Source organism: Camelus bactrianus, chromosome 7 (genome assembly GCF_048773025.1).
Source record: "Camelus bactrianus isolate YW-2024 breed Bactrian camel chromosome 7, ASM4877302v1, whole genome shotgun sequence".
Lineage (NCBI taxonomy): Eukaryota > Metazoa > Chordata > Mammalia > Artiodactyla > Camelidae > Camelus > Camelus bactrianus.
Window position 1 is genome coordinate 66,049,191 of NC_133545.1, and position 22,286 is coordinate 66,071,476.

Sequence of the window (22,286 nt, forward strand, 5' to 3'; positions counted from 1 at the left end):
GCCCGCCCCTCGCGCTGCGCGTCCCGCCCATCTCGCCCCGCCTCCTCGCTCGCGCCACGCCCCTCCCCTCCCCTCCCCCATTGCGATGCCCTCTCGGTTTGAGATCCGCGATCTCTTCCTGCTGCTTCTCGTCCCTGTGTTGCTTGAAGCGTCCTTGTGGCTCCGAGTTAACCAAACGTAGTGAATGCAGTTAGCGCCGCAGCCTGGCCCTGCCCGCCACCAGGGTCACTCCCGTCTTCTAAGGTTGGGGGGACCGCCTGCCCCGCAGCCGCCTCCTCCACCAGGTACGCTTGTTTCCCGCAGGTCGGCTGTCCCGGCAGCTGGGGGCGCAGCGGCTGCGGCTGAGCCCGGTTTCAGCTTTAGGCGGGGCGGGTTGCCAGCCGCAGCCTCTGCTCAGCGCGCCCCAAGTCGCAGAACGTGGTTTTCCCGCTGTCACCCCGCCGGCTGGGGACAGGCCGCACGGAGATTTACGGGGGAGAGAGTGCACGGAGCGCGTCCGAGCGAGAGTTGGGCCAGGAGGCCTCCGGCCTAGAGCGCGTCCAGGTCGCCTTGTGCCTTTTAGTACTTGAGTGCGCTGCTCTGTTGACCTTTGCTGTGCCCAGACCGATATTCGTCTTACTGTATAGAAGTTTATTTCCGCAATAACAGAAAGAATGGGGAATTTGAAATCTCAAGTCTAGGATTTGGGGTCTCAACCGGCCCCTACAATTGTAAAACTTTGGTTAAATTACCTAATCCCATTGAGTCTCAGTTTTTTCATCTGTAAAAATGGGATTTGTAGTAAGGATTAAATGTAAATGTTTTGAGAACTAAATTTTATTTTACAAGTGGGAAAACGCTTCACGCACAAATTGACTTTGTTATGTTTTTACTTGTAAACATCTTAAGGAGTAAAAAGGGTTAATTCTTGTACTACTTTGCATTCCTTAACTCTTGACAATGATAGTCACTCATTGTTTAATGGTTGATTTTTAACTTAGTAGCTCAGGAAAGTTAGTGTCCATATCACTGTTTCACAAATAGCTACCTTAAAGCAGAGATAAGGGTAGATTGTAATACTGTTAGCCAAAATGACGGACACAAAGAAATGGTTCAGGTCTGCTAAGGGAAATGAGAGTTTTGCTATGGATGGCTTTTGTTTGAAGGGCTGGGGAGACGATCATGGAACTATCATAATTAGACACTTCATAATATTTGTCTGTAATTCAGGAAAGATGTCTGGGAGAGAGAAGGAAATGGAAGAGAGGGAAGATAGATAGATTTGAGAGACATCATACAGACCAGTCACTGATTCTCCATCATGGGGTGATGCTTGAGAGGTTGTCACATCTTGAAAGACAGGAAGAGCTATAGTTTGAACACACATATTCGACATCAGAATTTCTATTTAGGAAAAACAGTCTTTTCAAAATAAGTTAATAAATAAGTTACAGAAAACACAAGGTTTTTATGTTTATAGAAAGTTTTAAAAAGTTGAGAAACACTAATTTAGAATGTAAAGTCATGGAAGGAAATGAAATTGCCTAGGAGAGCATGTGAAATAAGAGAAGTAGTGATGAGCAGAGGTTGATGAAATAGTGAGAGAGAGAAAAAGCCACGGTGTTAGGAAGAGAACTGGAAACTAATATTCAAATGTCACAGAATTACAAACAATGGGATCATGCAGACTTCACTAACTGTGGTTTTGGGTAATTTGATCCTAAATGTTAATCTGTGAGAAGGGGGTAATAAACACTTCTCAGATGTTGTTAAGATTAAGTGAAACGTTTTTGAAAACATGATTAGTATGGTGTCTGGCACAGAATGAGAACTTAGTAAGTGCTATCTATCATTCTGGCAACTCTACACCAGCCACTCCATCTTCAAGAGTTCAAAAAGGCTAAGACTTGAAAAATAGGCCTTCTGTTCTGGTATTTAAGATGTCATTGGTTCCTTAATGAGACTTTCAGTAGCTAGCTAAGGTGAGTACTAAGTTAAAAACGATGGGCTTGAAGTGGAGACAGGTTGAGTGTACTCTTGCCGAAAATGTGTTGTGGTAAGGGAATTATAAAGATAGAAAGGGAAGATAGGGTCTTTGAAAGCTTAGGGGATATGAGAAAGATTTAAACATGTTTTTGTTGAAAATAAAAACAGGAAGCCCCTTTTATATTCCAGTGAAAGATAAGGTACCTCTCTTACTTACTATAAAGAGGAAGGACTGTAACAGAGTTGCACCCTAGGCTTTTAGACACACCCTTGACTGCACTGTAGGTGATAATGTCAAGCTGTGAATAAGCAGAAAGTCTGTTTTACTGGACAGTGTTGGAAATTTTCTGATCTGTAACCCAAGGACAATTTTTAAAAATTATTACTGGAACTCATATCTTTTAGTTGCCAACAGAAAAAGGATGTGGTCATATATCTGCGGCCTATAAACATAGAAACCTCCTTACTGTCATGAATAATCAGAGCTATTGGTAAGAGAATAGGATTATGTTAATATCTTGAGATGTGCTTCAGGTGAAAGGTATACATTCAAGAAGAAATGAATGGGTACAGCGTTACTTATGGTGAGAAGTTGGTTGAAGAATTCTAATAAGCAGAGTTGGAGAACATGAGCAGAAGTGTGGTCTAATTAAATGAGTATTTGGCTGTGAATCATGAGAAAATGACTTTCATTCAGTATGAGATCTATTCCTAGGTAGTTTGACCTTGAGCAGATATTAACTTTGCTATGCTACATTTTCATCATCAACTGTAAATTAAGATAATCTCTGCTCAGTCTACCCAACAACTATTTGTGGTTATCATATGAGGCCTAATCTGCTTTTTCAGACTACCTCATATATATATGGAGTCTAAACAAATGGATTTATTCATTTTCCTGTAGTACCACTTTCCTTTTCTCTTGCTCTTCCTTAAGTCTCGCCACTTGGCTAACAGTTGTTCCTCTTTCCTTTTCATAGCAAGCCTAACCTAGATTTAGCCTTTGTATCCTGCTAGTTTGGGGCCTTCAATAAGAGTCCGGTTTGATTGCTTTGCCAACTGTTGATCTATTGTTTTCTGAAATGTGTTCCATTACTATTTTTATTGATTAATTTTCACATTTTGCAGTCTTACTACCCCGGTGAACTGGAGAGCCTCAAGTTTTTCTGAGGCTAAGTTCTTAGTTTTTCAGGCTAAGCATATGAAAGGAGAGTGAGTTAATGGCAGTGGCACTGCAGTTCATGTCTCAGGTGAGAGTGAGCTGGGAAACCAAGGAAAATTCAGTGTATTAAGTCTTCGAACACAACCTAAGTGAAGAGTCAAAAACAGAGTGTAAGCCAGGCAGAAGGATTCAGAATTTGAGAATGAATCACCCTGAGGCAGTGTTAAGTCAGTGGCTGCTGTGGGACCCATAGGAGCTGTTAAGGATAATGAGTTGGTTCAGAGGTTGTGTTACATTCCAAACTAGATTGTAAATTCCTTTAGGATATTACAGAATACATATTTGACCATGACTATGAAACAATTTACCTACCTCTGTTGCTTTTTTCTTTCCTTCTATATTGAGTAAGCACCTACAATGTGCCAGGCCCAGTACGATTGATTTACCATAAGACCTCTATATACGTCTCATCATGCAAATTTAAAACTTTTCTAATACTTTTAATAATCCACATACAATAAAGTGCACCCATTTAAAGCAAACAGATTGATGAGTTCTAACAAATATGTGTATCCATGTAATTATCACCTCCATCAAAATAAAGAACTTTTCGGTCACCTCAGAAGGCTATTTCATTCCTTCTTCCAATCTCCCTTCTCCTACCAGTGGTAACCACCCTTCAGACTTTTAATTAATAAATATTTTTTCCTGTATTTCAACTTCATGTAAATGGAATCATGTAATTATATGCTTTGCATCTGAATTATTCTGTCGAACATAATATTTTTATGATTCATCCATGTTGCTCCAGGTATCGATAGTTCATTCCTTTCTATTTCTGAGTAGTATTCCATTGTGTGAATAAACAACAGTTTATCCATCTCCTGTTAATGGGTATTTGGGTTGTTTCTAATTTTGAGTGGTATGAATAACGCTGTGAACATTTATATGTAGGTCTTTTTGTGGACATATCTTTTTATTTTTCTTGGAATTGATGGATCATATAGTAACATTGAGCATATTTTCATGGCCATTAGTATACCTTTGATAAGTGTTCAGGTCCTTTGTCCATTTTTAAATTGGGCTTTTGTCTCTTTCTTACTGAGTTGTAAGTGTTCTGAAGGATTTTGTATACTAGACTCTTATCAGATAGATTTGCAAAATTTTCACCAATTCTGTGGCTTGTCTTTTCACTTTTTTGATAATGTCCTTTGATTCACAAAAGGTTTAAATTTTGATAAAATCTAATATTATTTATGTTTTTCTTTTGTTTCTTGTACTTTTGGTGTCATATTTAAGAACCTGTTGCCAAATCCAAGATCATTTAGCTTTACTTCATTTTCTAAGAGTTTTATAGTTTTAGCTTAGGCCTTTGACCCATTTTAAATTAATTTGTGTACATGGTGTGAGCTAAGGGTCCAACATCATCCTTTTACATGTGGATATTCATTTATCATAGCAGCATCTCTTGGAAAGACTGTTGAAAATCTGTTAACCATAGACCATAGATTTTCAGGACTTTCAATTCTGTTCCATGATCTGTATGTTTATCCTTAGGCTGCTTCTACACTGTTTTGGTTACTGTAGCCTTTTAGTAAGTTTTGAAATTGAGAAGTCTGAATCCTCCAAAATTTGTACATCTTTTTCAAGACTGTTTTGGTTATTCAGGGTCTTTTGAAATTTCGTATGAATTTTAGGATCAGCTTGTTGGTTAAAAGCAGTTGGAATTTTGAGAGTGATTGCATTGAATTTGTATAATATGACCATCTTAACAATATTATGGTTTCCTATCCATGAACACAGGATGTTTTCTCACTTATTTATGTCTTCCTTAGTTTATTTCGGCAATGTTTTGTAATTTTTATTGTATACAGGTTTGAACTTTGTGGGTCCAATTATACGTGGATTTTATTTAATTAAATATGTACTACAGTACTACCTGATCTACAGTTATTTGAATCTGTGCTACCTCGGATACAGGGGATCAGGAGGCCAACTATAAAATTATACTCAGGTGGAATTGTTTTCTTAATTTCATTTTCAGACTGTTAAGTGTTGTATAGAATTACAACTGATGATTATATGTTGATCTTATATCCTCTAGCCTTGCTTAATTTGTTTATTAGCTCTGGTAGGTATTCTTGGTGGATTCTTTAGAATTTTCAAGATATTAAAATCATGTCATCTGTGAATAGAGATGGTTTTACTTCTTTTTTTTCAAATGTAGATGCCTTTGTTTGTTTTTATTACTTAATTGCCCTACCTAGAACTTCCAGGATGATGCGAGAAAGTAGACATCTTTGTCTTCTTCCTGAATTTAGGGGAAAGCTTTCAGTTTCTCCGTTAAGTATAATGTTATATGTGGGTTTTTCTTACATGCCCTTTACCATGTTGATGAAGTTCCCTTCTTTTCCTACATTGTCGAATGTTTGTATCATGAAAAGGTGTTGGATTTTTATCAGTTTTTACTGTATTAACTGAGTTGATCATGTGTTTTTTTCCCCATTCATCTGAGTAATATGGTGAATTCCATTGATTGATTTTCACAGGTTGAACCACCTTTGCATTTGTCTCTTGTGGACAGACTATAGTTTCTTCTTCTTTCTTTTTTTTTTTGATCCAGCCATTTTATTTCTATGTATTTACTCAAGACTTAAACTTGGATATTCGTAGCTCCTTATTTGTACTAGCCCCTAGCTTGCAATAATCCAAATTTCCATCAATAGGTGAATGGATAAAGAAACTATAGTATAGCTATACAGTGAAATACTACTTAGTAATAGAAAAGAACCAAGTACCAGTACATACAATAATGTGAATGAGTACCAAAAGCATTATAGTAAATGAAAGATGCCAGAAGAAAAGTAATACATACTGTATGATTCCATTCTTGTGAAATTTTCAAAAATTCAAACTAATGTATAGTGACAGAAGAACATTAGTTGCTTCAGTGCGTGGAGGAGGAGTGCTGGGAAGTAGCAGTAACAAAGGAGCAGGAGGAAACTAATGAGTATGCCAGTTATGTTCATTTTGTTTATTAGTGATGGTTTCACAGGTGGTCAAAACTTATCAAGTTGTAAGCTTTAAATGTATGCAGTTTATTGTATGTCAGTTAATCCTCAATAAAGTTGTGAAGAAAGAAATAAAGAAAATGAAGAAGATGTGATATAGATAGATAGAACAGAATGTTATTCAACTATAAGAAAGAAGAAAATTCTGCCATTATGACAGTGTGGATGAACCTATACGTTATGCCGAGTGAAATAAGCGAGACAGAAAGACAAATACTGCATAGTATCACTTGTACGTGGACTCTTAAAAAGAAAAAATCAAACTCACAGAAACTGAGTATAGAAAAATGGTTGTCAGGGGCCAGGGGGTGGGGAAATAGGAAGAGTTTAGTAAAATGATACAACTTTTCAGCTATGAGATGAATATGGTTTGAGGATATAATGTCCATATGGTGACTGTAGTTGATAACACTGTGTTATATAATTGAAATCTGCTGAGAGAGTAGAAATTAAATGTTTTCACCAAAAAAAGGATAAGTATGTGAGGTGATGGATGTGCTGATTAACTAGATAGAAGGTATTTTTTTCACAACGTATATACATCTATCAAATCACCATGGTGTGTATCTTAAATATCTTACAATTTTACATGTCACTTTGACCTCACTAAAACTGGAGTAGAAGAAAGAAAGAAGGAAAGAAAGTCTTTATAGGGATTGGAAAGAAAATTCCTAAAGTGATGAAGAGTTATTATTTATGAATGAATGAATGAATGAATGAATGAATGAATGAATGAAATAAATAAATAAATAAATAAATAAATAAATAAATAGTCTAGAGCAAACATCATCCTAATGGGGAATCTTAGAAGAATTCTTTTTAAATTCAGGAATAGAACAATGATACTCATTTCCACCATTCTTTGTCTAATACTGTCTTGAAGATCCTAGCCTGTGCAGTGAGAAAATTAAACTGGAGCATGATGATTAGGAATGGGTGCAATCCAAGTCATTGATTGCAGACAACATTCACTTCTACGTAAATAACTCAAGAGTTTCAAAGTCAATAATTAGAAATAATAGAGGATTTTTTTAGCAAGGTTGACGGGGTATAAGTTTTAATACACAAAATCAGTGGCATGTGCTTACAACAGAGAGAATGTGTAATTAAAAGAAAGACACTGTTTATATTAGTGTTAGAGATTACCAGGTACCTAGAGTTAGATCTGCCACAAATATGCAGTGTCTCTATAGGACAAATTTTAAACCTTTTCAGAACAACATTAAGGAAGACCTGAATAAATGAAGGAATAGATGGTATTCATGGATAGTAATTCTCTCCAGATTTATCTATAGATTCAATTCAATTCCAATCAAAAATCCCAAAGAGGTTTTTCAAGGAACAAGGTAAGATGATCTTTAAACTTATATGATGGATCATAGGGCCGAGAGTAACCATGACACTTCTGAAGGAGAAGAACAGGGAGAATGGACTTTTTCTACCAAATATAAGGACTAATTAGGACACAATAATAATACAGTGTGGTATGGTTTAAGGATGGATAGTTGACCAATAGAGTAGATAGACTAGAAATAGTTCCACACAGAAATAGAACTTAGTTATGACCAAATAGTATGTTGGGTTAAAGGAGAAAAGAAGGATTATTTAATAATTGGAGCTGGATAAAGTATTCATCTATTTTCACGTGAAAAAAGATGACATTGGATCCCTACTTCACATGCTATTAAAAAAACTTCTGTATGGATTAAGGACTCAAAATTTGTCAATAGCAAGTTTAGCACTTTTAGGGAGAAAATATAGGTGAATATCTTTTGAACTTTTGAATAGGGAAAGATTGTTTAAAGAAACCACAAAAAAAGTGTTATCTATAATGGAAAAGATTGATGAATTTGGCTATATTAAGAATTTTGACCCTTATCTTACATTGAATACAAAATCAACTCAAAATGGATTAAAGACTTCAATTGTAAAACCTGAAATTATAAAACTCCTAGAAGAAAATGCTACCTTTTTCCCCACCTTACTGTCATTTGTTGAAGAAACTAAGACAATAGTCCTGTAGACCAGAGTGTTACACCTTCTTTTATGTTGTGGCCACCTTTACCATGTTACTTTAGTCTCTGAGTTTCCTATAAGTTTCACAGAAACTAGTTGTTCAAATCCCAGTGATAGTAAGATTGGTCAGTACTTTCAGGTTTAGAATTGTCTGTTTTTACTGGGATAATATGAAGATTTTTTGTGAAAATATTTTCATAACTCTAATGATAACATTCATTGAATGCTTTTCATATTCCTCAAAGCACTTAATAGAAATATTTAATAAAATAAGTAAATAATATTTAATAAATATTCACTGATTCATTTTAAAGTCTTTTATATACTCTTTTCCTTTAGGCTTGTTATCCCTTTCCTGTGTGAAAAGATAAGACATTACTTTCTTTTTTCACTACAGATTTTCAGCGACTGATGTTACAAACAATAAAGTATTGGAACATAGAGTTGAGGAAAAGTCTTAAACCCGGTAGGTAAATAATAAAAGTCTAAAGAAATAAAACAACTACCATTCATTTTTATAAAGGTCATTATTGAGATAATTGACAAAATTGGAAAATGAACTGTAGATTGTTTATCAACATTAAGTTTCCTCAATTTGATAATTGTATTATGATTTATATAGGAATATTCTGAGGCATTTAGGATGAAGAGTGTGTGATGTATGCAACCTACTTTCAAATGGTTCAGGAAAAAAAATGATGTGTAGTATGAGAGAGCGTTTGGTGAATTTTTGGGCTAATAGGAACTTATATGTTGCCAATGGAAATATGAATTGGTCCAGTCTTTCTGGAAACCATTTTGGTAATTTGTCTCAAGTTTTTATCTTAGCCTAGCAATATTACTTTTTTTTCTATAGTGGTTGTAGGAACACCACAAAAAGATGTATGTATAAGGATATTTATATGAGCGTTTATGAAATTAATGAATTAATGAAAAATTGGCAATAACCTAAATATCTAATAATATAAGGCTGATTAAATAAATATGATTCAAAACCACACAAGCATTAAAAATGATAATGTAAATCTGTATTTATTGACACAATGTCTATAATATATTTTTAAGTATCAGAGCTAGCTGCTAAACAGTATGAATAGTATTAACCTATTTTGTCTTTAAAAAAGATGCATGTACACAGATACGCAAATGTTTGTATATATTTGATTAGTTAGATGTAATCTGCCTGCGTGCATGTATACACATATTATACATACACATGTATGTGCTTTTGTGTACATAGACATGGAAAGATGATCCCCATATGTTATTGACTGGTTATTTTTGAACAAGTTTATAGGTATATGTTGCTTTTCTCACTGAAGTTTTCTAAGATAATGCTTCTTATGAAGGTTATGTGTTTTAATTTTATTTTGCAACAGTGTTTGATATGCAATAAAAGTAGTGCTATATTTGCTGATATCTCTATACTAGATTAGAGTATCTGAATAGTTCTTTTGAGCCTAAATTCAGATTCTGAGCCTTGTTGGTCAGCTACTTTCATTCTGTTACTTGGCCGGAGTTTGTTTTCTTAATGCTCTATTAACTGTGTTACAAATGTGATGCTGCTCACATAGCTTAGCTGAAGTACATTACAATTTTTGGAAGATCAGAGAACGTGTTTTATTAATGAGAGTTTTTTAGTGCCTTTTTATATAAAATTCATATATTTATTTTTGAAAGTGGTCAACAACTTGTGCTTTGATAGTAAAACTGATTATTGTTTTTATAGTTTGTTTACCTTTTAGCTGTTAATTTTGAGGATGTTTTTCATTAAACTTTTTTTTTTACATCTTGCTTTTCTTTAGCAGATTTTTCTTCTATTAGTTAAAAATATGGATCCTGAGGCAGAGGGACCACCAGTTATCAAAGTGACACCTCTTCAACAAATGCTTGCCTCTTGTACTGGAGCTATACTGACATCGCTGATGGGTAAAGGAATGTTATGATGTAGATTATATAACTGAATTAATCACAGGTTCCGTTTGAGTTTTGCTGTCTGTGAAATAATGATAGTATTATCATTCATGCTACATCATGATAACATGAAAAGAACTCTTGACAGAGAATCGAGACTAGAACTTTAGTCTTGCTTTGCCATTCTCAGGGTGAATGCACTTTAGGATAGCCCTTTCTCTCTACTTCATTTTTCGTCTGCGAAGTTAGGGGCTTAGATCAGGAGTTCTTTGAAGTCCCTATCAATGTTAAATTTTTATGACTCTGTTATCCTTTTTTTAAATAAAAAGTAAGAAGATGGAATAAAATATTAGCATAATGAAAAATACAGAGAATTTGGGCACCTTATAGTAGCAACAAATACAAATTATGTTTTACTTTGTTTTTAGTAACTGTGAATTGCTTAAATTTCTCTGGACCACATTTTTGTTTTATAATGACTTTCTTAATAGATGCAGCCAAATGACATAGTTAGGTGGCAGTTTAGCATTTTAATGATTATGAGTTGGCTAGTTTATTTAAATAAGATAGCATATCATTAGAACAAACTAAGCTGATTGCTTTAGAGTATAGTATCTTCCTTCAGGTCAGACCTCTAGGGTTGTTAAGGCCGTAGAGATCTTCTAATGTGACCTCCTTCTTCTCAGATGAGGAAATAATAGCATGCAAGTTTAAACCTTTTTCCTTTGCTGTACTGTTCCCAGTGGAGTAACAGAACATGGTAGTAAGGATGATTTATGGCTAGCTTACTCAAATTTGCATCTGTAGTTTTTATTTGATACAGGTGAATTTAACAGATTAGGAAGACTTATGTTGTTTGATTATTGATTAGTTGTAATACAGAGCTATTCTCAGATATTTAAATAGACTTTTGGAACTTCTATTCTTTACGTCAGATAACATTTTCTTATAAATGCTAATATTTTAGTTTTAATGCTAATAGAATTATAATTGTAGAAATATTATAAGTGAGAGTTTAGAACTTGTGAGAGAAGTAATTACATTTTCTCATTGGTCCTCTTTAAACAAAATTCATAGGCAAAAAATTAGAATGTTAACACTCAAAACCACTTAAAGATAAATAATCTTACCCATTATATAGTTATGAGGAAAGGTATCATTTGATGTAGTTTGTATTCTTTGGACAAACATCTGTACAATTTACAGGTATCACTTGTTAATTGAAATTTCTGTATCTTCACAGTGACACCTTTTGATGTTGTTAAAATTCGACTCCAAGCCCAAAACAACCCATTCTCCAAAGGTGTGTATTCTAGTTACCCTGAAAATGTTATGTTAGATTTTTGAATGCCACTGCATTCATTTTTGTTTGAATAATATTCTCTTTTTGTCAATTTTATAAAATTGATACCTTGATCCTCACGCAGAAACTTTTTTGGCTCTTAGTTGTCCATGATGAAGCAGAAAACAAATACGGTTGACCCTTGAACATGAAGGGGGTTAGCATCGCCCATCCTCCATGCAGTTGAAAGTTTGCCTATAACTTATAGTTGACCCTTGATGCCCACAGGTCCTCAGTATTCACAGTCCCTCATGCTCAGATTCACGCAACTGTAGATCGTGTAGTGCTGTAGTGTTTACTACTGAAAAAAATCTGCATATAAGTAGACCTTCACCATTCAAACCCGTATTGTTCAAGGGTCAACTGCCTGTGTGAGTGTGTGTATATGTGGCACATATGTAACACTTTTATGAGTCTACTCATGAAAGCAGAGGACGATTTTATATTTGAGTACATGCCTCACAAGCAGGAACAGAATTATACGTGTAAGGAACCTTAGAATCTAGCTTCCTCCTTTAGTCTAAGTGCTGCACCCACCCTAGAATATTCATCCAACAGTCATCCAGTTGTTGCTTGAATAGTGATAGGACATTCATCATTTTATCAAGCAGCTTGGTTAGTTGCTGGACCTTGTAAATTATGTCAACTTTGAGGAGAGTAGTTACATTTTTATTAGATGGGCAAAAATAGCAATTCCTTGATCAATATTTTACAGTTTTATAAAGATAATATTAGTTTAAACATGTTTAAATAGCAGAAAACAGACTGCTTGGACTATAAGAAAGTTAGCTCTGACAAAAATGCCCCTGTTGAATGCATGGCGGTGAGATGGAGAGCACTACAGGCATTATTTCGGATGAGTGAAGGACAGGTGGACTGTAGGAAGAGACTGAAAAGGAAGGTAGTTTCCAGTACATTAAAGTTAGACTAATAGTATTGTGAAACTGACAGAAAATATATGGCCAAATAGAGAAGACAGTTTTGGCAGCACGAACAAATACAATAATGGGAAGGAATTGTTATTAGAGAAAGTTGTAGCGAATTAGGAGGGAGCTGATGAATATCTAGACTGAGCAGTATAAATACAGAGAGAGGGACAAAGCATAGCATTATTTTCTACTAGATATAATCGATATATAACATTGTACTAGTTTTAGGTGTACAGTAGAATGGTTTGATAACATGTATCTCTTGAAAAATTATTACCACAATAAATTTAGTCGACATCTATCACCTCACTAGTTAATAATTTTTTCTTGTAATGAGATCTTTTAAGATCTGCTCTCTTAGTGACTTGCAGATATACATTAGATATCATAATGTATTTTTTGTCTGAAGCTCCCTTACATACCACAGAGTTTTCTTCTGGCCAGAGAAGACATACACTTATGTTCTCTTTTCAAAACAGGTTTTCCTCCTTTATCTTCCCTCTCCATTCCTTCACTAACCTAAAAGAATTTATTTCTGTATGCATTTGCTGACTACAGTCCGGAAATCCTAACTTACTCAGTTGCTTTTCACCAGTGTGAGTTGAGAGCCCAGTGCTATGTCATTAAGCAAATCAAATTATTTCTGTTTCATCCTAAAAGGTGAAGACAAGGTTATGTGTCTTTTCATGATTTCTTAGTCTGCTCATCGTACTTCCAGTTTGTTCATCTGTAGAAATAATACAGTTGTGTGAAGTAATCATTGACTATTGCAATCTTCTTTGGTAGGAAAATGTTTTCTATATAGTAATGGACTCATGGATCATCTATGTGTCTGTGAAGAGGAAGGCAACAAAGTATGGTATAAGAAGCCAGGACGTTTCAAGGGAACATTGGTAAAGAGATTAAATTATTTATTATCACAGTATGTTTTCCATTCTTATATTTACTGTTATGTATGAAAGATTTAATGATTGCAGGAGAGTAAGAAGTTCACCATGTAGTTAGCACATTTATCCACAATTAAAAGATGGACAGTGAAGCAGGAAAGGGGAAGTACTTTATTGCTTTTAACTCTTTGTTAACTTTATTTTCATCTCTTCATGCTTACTTACATAGGAAAAAAAAGGGGGAGTTGATTTTTAAAAAACATTTTTATTTTGAGATCATGTGCAGTTTTAAGAAAAATATACAGACAGACCCCATGTACCTTTTCCCTGTTTCCCCTGGTGGTAACATGTGACAAGATAAGTGCAGTCCCACCACCAGGATGTTGACATCTATACAGGGAAGAAGATACGGAGCAGTTCCATCACCACAAAGATCCTTCCTATTTCCCTTTTCTGGCAACCACTAATCTGTTCTCTATTTATATAATGTCATTTCAGGAATGCTATATAACAATCATATATAACATTTTGGGATTGGCACTTTTCACTTAGCATAATTATCTAAAGATTCATCCAAGTTGTGAATGTATCAGTAGTTTGTTCCTTTTTATTACTCAGTAGTATTCCATGGTATGGATATACCACAGTCTGTTTTCTGGGTGGTTTCCAGTTTTGGGCTCTGAATAAAACTACTGCATACATTCATTCACAGGTTTGTATGTGAAAGTATAAGAAAAAACTACTCACTGTTTTTCTCTCCGAACACTCCCCTTACATTTCTGAACCAGATATGTGGGGTTTTTCTCCCATACCAAGCAATTCTCCAGTGGACACCAACTGGGTATTCTACAATTTAACTCAGTTCTGACACCATCTACTTGGAGTTAGCATCAGGTCCCACAGGTTAAGGACCCAGTCCCACAAGTCTGCTCCCACTTCAGATACCAGTCACAAGTCCCAATTATCACCTGTGTTTCTGATGGACTAGCTGTAAATCAGAGGTTCCCATGACCACCTTCTTGGGTTCGATACTTTGCTAGAACAGTTCACAGAACTCAGGAAAACAGTTTACTTGCTAGATTACCAGTGTATCATGAAAGGATACAACTCAGGAACAGCCAGATAGAAGAGACGCATAAGGCAAGACTTTAGGGGAGGGGTGTGGCACTTCCAAGGCGTCTCTAAGTGTCATTCTCCCAGCACCTCCATGTGTTCACCAGCCTGGAAGCTTCCAAATCCTATACTTTAGGGACTTTTACTGAGGCTGCATTACATAGGCAGGATTGATTAAATCACTGGCCATTGGTGATTGGCTCAGCTTCTACTTAACTCCTCCCTCTCAGAGCCCCTGAGGTTGAGGACTGGGGTAGGGAAGGGGGTGGGACCAAAAGTTCCAACCCTCTAGTCAAGTAGTTGGTTCCCCTTGGCATCCAGCCCCTGTCTTGTGGTTTTCCAGGGCCTTTCCCAAAGTCACCTGATTAACATAAACTGAAGTGTGGTTGAAAGGGCCTTGTTACGAGTACTTTCACCTCTATCCTCTGGAGCTATTTCAGGACTAAGGACAAAAGACCAAAAATTATTAACAAGATATGCTTCCTTTGCTCTTTATCATTAGGAAATTATGAGTTTCAGGAACTGTGTGCGAGGAACCATGGATTAAGGCCAAAACGTATATTTCTTATTATAGATCTTAATATCACTGTAAGTCTTCATTTCTCTGGGGTAAATGCCCAGGAATGCAGTTGCTAGGTCATATGGTAGTTGCATGTGTATGGTGTAAGAAACTGCCAACCTGTTTACTAGACTGATGGAACCATTTTAGATTCCTAGTGGGAATGTATGACTAATTTCTCCACATCCTCGCTAGCATTTGGTGTTGTCACTATTTTTATTTTAGCAATTATGATAAATGTATAGTGATATCTCACTGTAGTTTTAATTTGCATATGGCTAGTGATGTTGAATATCTGTTCATATGCTATTAGCCATCAGTATATCCTCTTCAGTGAAATGACCCTTCATATCTTTTGCCAATTTTCTAATTGAACTGTATATATTTTTACTGTTAAGTTTTGAGCACTCCTTATATAATCTAGATACTAGTCCTTAGTTGAATGGGTGGTTGGTAAATATTTTCCCACTCTCTAACTTGTCTTTTTATCTTCTTAAACAGGGTCTTTCATGGAGTAAAATTTTTAATTTTGATGAAGTCCAGTGTATTTTTTCTTTATAGATCATGCTTTTGGTATAAAATCTAAGAACTTTTATTTACCCTTAGATCTGAATATATTCTCCTGTTTTTTAAAGTCCTTGATCCATTTTGAGTCATTCTTATATAATGTATGAGTATGTTTGTTCATTATTTTTGTTGTTCTAACCTGTGCTTGTTCAGTTGCGTTTGTTGAAAAGGCTCTCTTTCCTCCATTAAGATGCTTTTGCATCTTTGTCAGAAATCACTTGGGCATATTGTGTGGATTTATTTCTAGGTTGTTTATTCTGTTCCATTTATCTATTTGTCTATTACCTGTATCAGTACCACACAGTCTTAATTACTGTAGCTATATAGAAAGTCCTGAAATCAGGTAGACTAGTTTCTCCCACTTTGTTCTTGTTTTACTTTTTCAATGTAGTTTTAGCTATTTCTGAAGTTCCTTTGTCTTTTCATATAAATTTTAAAATACTCCTGTGTATATCTACAAAAAATCTTGCTGAGGTTTTTCTAGGAATTATGTTAAACCTGCATATCTATTTGGAAAGAAATGACATATTTCCTGTGTTGACTGTTCAAATCTGTTTTTTTTCTTTCTTCCAGATATAACTGACACACAGTACTGTATAAGTCTAAGGTGTATAGCATAGTGATTTGACATGCATATATCATGAAATGATTATCACAATAATCATCCATCATCTCACAAATACAAAATTAAAAAGAAAAAAATTTTATGCTAATAACTCTTAGGATTTACTCTCTTAACAGCTTTCACATATAACATACAGCAGTAAATTTATCATGTTATACATTACATCCCTAGTATTTATCTTATAACTAGAGGTTTGGACCTTTGACTACCTTTATGCAGTTCACCCTTTCCCCACCCGCCAACTCTGTTAATCACAAATCTGATCTCTTTTTCTATAAGTTTGTTTGTTTTTGAAGTATAATTGGCCTTCTGTGTTAGTTCCTGTTATACAACATAGTGATTTGAAATTTCCATATGAATTTGTACACATATCAAAATGATTACCATAATAATTCTAGTTACAGTATGTCACCATATAAAAATATTACACAGTTATTCACTGTATGTGTTCCCCATAAGGTACATTTCATCCCCTTAACTCATTTACTTTGTAGTTGGAAGTTTGTACTTCTTAATCTCCCTCATACCTATTTCTTTCCTCACCCCAACCTCCTCCCCTCTGGCAACCACCTGTTTGTTCTCTGTACCTGTAACTCTGTTTCTGTTTAAAATGAAATGTTTATTCATTTGTTCTGTTTTTTAGATTCCACATATTAGTGAAATCATACAGTATTTGTCTTTGTCTGTCTAAATAATTTCACTTAGCATAATACCCTCTAGGTCCATCCATGTTGTCAAAAATGGCAGGATTTCATTCTTTTTATGGCTGAGTAATATTCCATTTTCTACCAATATACCCATAGATAGATAGGTATCTATATCTCATATCTTCTTTATCCATTATATTGACGGACACTTGGGTTGCTTTCATATCTTGGTTATTGTAAACAATGCTTCAGTGAACATAGGGTGCCTAATTTGAATTAGTGTTTTTGTTTTCTTTGCATAAATACCCAGGAATGGAATTGCATATGGTACATCTATTTTTAATTTTTCAATGAAGCTTCATATTGTTTTCAGTTTGTGACTGCACCAGTTTACATTCCCACCAACAGTGCACAAGGGTTCCCTTTTCTCCACATCCTCGCCAACACTTGTTATTTGTTGTCTTTTGTATAATAGCCATTTTTACAGGTGTGAGATATCATTGTGGTTTTGAGTTGCATTTCCCTGATAATTAGTGGTGTGGAGCATCCTTTCGTGTACTTGTTGGCCATCTGTATGTCTTCATTGGAAAAAATGTCTTTTTAGGTTCTCTGCCTATTTTTTAATTAGGTTGTTTGTTTTCTTGATGTTCAGTTGTATATGTTCTTTGTATATTTTGGATACTCGCCCCTTATTGGATATATCATTTGCAAAATGTCTTCTATTTAGTAGACAGGCTTTTGGTTTTGTTTTGTTTTTCCCCCCAACTAATTTTAACTTGAGTGAATCAATATAATTGAAATTTCTTGTAGACAGCAATAATTGAATCATGTTATTTAAACTGCTCTGTGGGTTTTTACCTTTTAATTATTGTATTTAGACTATTTATATTTAATGAAGTTACTCATATGTTAGAGTTTAAGCCTTCCATTTCTTTTTTGTTTTTGTTTTCTCTTTGTTCTGTTTTCAATTTCTGTCTTGTTTTCCTGACTTTTTCTGCATTATTTGAACGTTTTTTAGAATTCCATTTTAATCTGTATGGTTTTTGTGTATTTATTCCTTTGCTGAAGCTTCCTGATTTTTCATTTGTTTTGGATATGTTTTAAGTGATCATTTAATTATTTTTATGTTGACTATTTAGAAATCTTTATTAGATAATTCTAATTTCCTTATCTCTCTGTGTTGGTGTCTACTTATTACCTCTTTTCATTCAGTTTTACATCTTTCTGCTTCTTAAAATGACAAGTGATTTTTAACTGAAATGAGGAAATTTTGAGTTTTGTGTTATGAGACTCTGAATCTCATTTAAACATTCTATTTTCGCTGGCCTTTTTGATACTGTTAACTCAGAGGAAGAGAGGTGCCACCTTGTTACTGCAGAGTAGACTGGAAGCCCAGGTTCCTCACTCAGCCTCCACTGGCACACAGAGTGGGAGGGCCGTCTTCATTGTTGGACAGTACGGTCTGAATGTTTGTGCCCCCGGCAAAATCATATGTTGAAAGCCTAATGTCCAGTGAAATTATTTTAGGAGGTGGGGCCTTTGGCAGTTGATCAAGTCATGAGGGCAGGGACCTCTTTTCTAAGACACCCTTGGAAAAGAGACCCCAGGGGGCTCCCTTGCTCCTTCTGCCGTGTGAGGATACAATGAGAACTCTGAGACCCAGAGTAGAGCCCTCATCTGACCTTGCTGGCATGCTGATCTTGGACTTCCAGCCTCGAGAACTGTGAGAAATCGATCTATTTCTAAGCAACCCAGTCTGTAGTGTTTTGTTACAGCAGCCTTAACAGACTAAGACAGTGGAAGTGGAACTTCTGACTCCCCTTGTGATTCCCACTGACACTGGTGAGGTGGTCTCATTACTGGTGGGTAATGGTGAAAGTCCTGACTCTCCGGTACTACTCCTCTGATACTACTGTCAGGACCCTTAGCACATTCGTTATGTTATTTTGAATCCCCAGTCTGATAATTCCAGAATCTCTACCATATCTGAGTCTCGTTCTGACGCTTGCTTTGTTTCTTCAGACGTTTTTTTTTTTTCCTTTTAGCATGTTTTGTAATTCTTTTTCTTGAAAGCTGGACGTGTTGTATTGGGTTAAAAACTGAGGTAGATAGACCTTTAATGTGAGGTTTTAAGTTTATCAAGTTAGACCTTAACCTATATTTACTTCTTGTTACAGCTGTGTTGTCAGAGACTAAAATTTCTCAAGTGTCCTAGTTTTTGTCTTGCCCATTTTCTTTGTGTTTTCCTGGAAACTCTTCAGATAGGATCTGAGGCTTGAGATTCTTTTAGCTGTGATCCTCTGTTGTTTTTTACAGGAGCCCTATTGATGTGATGACTTTCAATTGGAAAATTTAGCCCTCTAATACAATTCTTCATGTGTTGTAGTGTAAATCTACCATCTTTGTGTGTTTTTTTTCCTAATTGCTCCCTTTGTTTTTGTTTTCTTCTTTCATTTTTTATTTTTATTTTTATTTTTTTGATTTTTTGAATTGTAATAGTATCACTTTGATTCCTCTATCCCATTTCTAGGGAGAGAGTTCTCCTAAAGTGTTTCATATTTCTGCATATGTTGTGAGCATGGCACTGCCTGCCCTTCGTTCCTGACCATCTCTTCAAGGATGTTTGTATAGTGGATGACCTTGGATGATACAGTGTTTCCCTCTAGAGCAAGGGAAACGCATCCTTACTGCCGGTTACGAAGGATTTGGATTCCCTAAGATCAGATTGCCTCTCCTGTAATGCAGTCCACGGTGTCTTCAGGTGTTATCTAGCCATCTTCACATTGCCCTGTGTAAATTGGGACTCAGGAAACAGGCACCAAAATGCTGACATTTTGGGTACTGCTATTGCTGTCAGTAATAAACCTCTTTATCTCTCACCCCACAGAGTTTGGTCTTTACCAGCTCTCATGATACCATGGCAGGCTGAGCTCCTAACTTGCAAGTAGAGTAAAATCGCAGCCCCCTTACAGTTCTGACACCCTTCAGTCCTTCCTCTTCCTAGTACGTCTTTGTACATTACAGATTCCACAGTTCACTATTAGAATTTTTATTTAAATGGTCTTATGTCTTTTAAAGTAGTTAAAAAGAAAAAGGAGAGGAATATATGTTTTATATGTAATGACATATTTACCATTTCTCCCTTACTTCCTTTTTGAAGATCATAGTTACTATGTGGCATCATGACCCTTTATCCTGAAGAACGTTTTTCAGGTTGAGTGAAAGTATTTTGACAGCACATTCTCTCAGTTTTTGTTCTGCAGAAATGTCTTTTTAAAGCATTTTTGAAGTGTACTTGGCAGCATATAGAATTCTGGCTTAGTTTCCCTCTCCTCCCCCCAGCACCTTAAATATGTCATTACATTGTCTTTAGGCCTTTCATGGGTCTAATGAGAAGTTAGTCTGCATTTATTGTTCTTTCTCTACATGTATTTTGTTATTTTTCTTTACTGGTTTTTTTTTTTTCAGTGTTTGTTTTTATTCAGCTTGGGATTTCTTGAGATTTGGGACTCTGTAAATTGATATCTTTCACTAATTTGGGAAACTTTTTAGCCATCATTTCATCAGGTAACTTCCTGTTCCATTCTCTCTCCTTTCCTCTATGACTCCAGATAAACTTGTATTATATACCACTTAATACTTACCCTCAGGTCTCTGAGCCTCTGTTCCTTTCTCTTCATTCTTTTTCTCTTCCTTCTTCAGATTTAGTCAGTTCTGTCTCCAACTCCAGTAACTCTATGCTGTTTCCATTCTGCTGTTAAGCCCACATAGTGAATTTTTCATTTCAGGTTTAGAATTTTCATTTGGTTCTTTTTTATAGTAACTGTTTCCTTGCTGAATTCCAAATTTGTCCATTCATTATTCATATATCATCTTTTAAGTTCTTGAACATGTTTATAATAACTGCTTTCGAGGTCTCATCTGTTGATTGCGTCATCTTAATCCTTCTCTGTTGGTTTCTGTTGACTACTTTTTTTTTGAGTATGGACACTTTTTCTTGTTTCTTTTTATGTCTAATGAATTTTGATTGGATAGTGAACATTATGACAAATGCATTGTAAAGGCTCTGGATTTTTTTTTTTCTTTTCTTTTGAAGGGTCAGTTTTGTTCTAGAAGGCAGTTAAGTTTGGCTGGATTCAAACTTCACCACTCACCTTTGGTGGGCTGTACCTGAAATTCCCGCCCAGCCTTTAGCTGCTGGGTGTTTTTGTTTGCTTGTTGTTGCCAGAACTTTGTTTACTCCTCCTGGGGTTGCATAATTTCGTGGTGAGCCATGTTTTGTGGCAGATTTTGTCTGCAAATTTGAGGGCTTATGTCCTCTGTTGCCTTTTCCCCAGGATTTCCCCCCTAACTTTCTGATTAGCCTACCAGCCTGAACTCTGTCTTTGCCATCTCAAGCAAGTAAATGTGCTTTTCCTTGCAACTCCCACTAGGCAAAATGCTGTAAATTAGCAAATCTCACTCATTGCACTTTGTCTTTTAACAGTAAACTTCGCTCTAGCTGGCTTTAAGTTCTTCTCCAGAGATTCAGATATTAGGTTTAAATAATATTTTCTCAGATTTCATAATTGGTCAGGAGAGTTAAAGCTAACCAATTCTCTGCCATTCCTCCACTTCCTTTTTATAATAATCTTTGAAAAACATGCTTCTAAGTCGTAAGTAGGACAGTCCAAAGCTGAGTAATACACCTTTTATTCAGTAAGTAGGAAGTATCATCCAGAAATGCTTTACTTGTGCTTGAAAGTTGAGGGAAATTCCTTTTTTTCTTTTTAAAGAATGGACATACATAAATCTGTGAGAAGCTTATATTCTAGAAATAAATGCTTAAAAGAAACAAATTACCAATAAAATACCACTATAAACTTTTTTGGGTATATATTTTGACCACTTTTCTATTATAATTTTAGGATGCCTTTTTGAAAATCATTCGAAATGAGGGCATTAAATCCTTGTGGAGTGGCCTTCCTCCCACCTTGTAAGTTGAAATTTAATATTTTTCTTACTAAATGGTGGTGGTGGTTTTGTTTTGCCTTATAATCAGCTTGTTTGGACAAAATCATGCATTTTTAATATTAGAACTTTTTCATTTCCTAGAACATTGTTTTGTGAATCTCTCAACTACCCACACATTTGATGACTTGCTGGAAGGACTCACAGGACCTAAAGAAGGTTATACTCACGTCTGTGGTTTATTACAGCAGGAGGACACAGAGCAGAATCAGTAGGGGGAAAGGCACAACAGTTGAGCAGGCGTAGGCATCCTGAGATCCAGAGTTCACCCTCACGACATCGCAGAGCATGCGCTTGTTCTCCGAGCACTGAACTGCAGCAGGACGCGCCGTGTCCCCCTTTCAGAGCACTGGAATCTCAGAGTCCAGGGCTTATATTGGGGGTTGATGACGTTGGTGCAGTGTTTATGACCAGCTGTGATCACCAAAACTCCAAACCCCCAAAAGAAAAGCAGATGTTTACCAAAAATCACATTTGAA

At 35.7% G+C, this 22,286-nt stretch overlaps 1 protein-coding gene across 4 annotated transcripts in view; it reads left to right on the forward strand.

Annotated features, from left to right (window-relative positions):
* The first annotated feature begins 83 nt into the window (after window positions 1-83).
* The window catches only part of SLC25A40 (solute carrier family 25 member 40), a 32,950-nt gene continuing 10,747 nt past the window's right edge, over window positions 84-22,286 (forward strand). Inside the window, exons 1-6 of one of the 4 annotated variants that reach the window (XM_010946603.3) lie at window positions 84-284; window positions 8,612-8,680; window positions 10,023-10,143; window positions 11,372-11,431; window positions 13,186-13,292; window positions 21,705-21,772. In XM_010946603.3, coding sequence (XP_010944905.1) covers window positions 10,047-10,143; window positions 11,372-11,431; window positions 13,186-13,292; window positions 21,705-21,772 — 332 coding nt within the window. In that variant the 5' untranslated portion in view covers window positions 84-284; window positions 8,612-8,680; window positions 10,023-10,046. Of the gene's footprint in view, window positions 285-8,611; window positions 8,681-10,019; window positions 10,144-11,371; window positions 11,432-13,183; window positions 13,293-21,704; window positions 21,967-22,286 lie in introns of those variants that run through there. The other 3 variants (XM_010946604.3, XM_074367534.1, XM_074367533.1) reach the window with 3 other exon arrangements.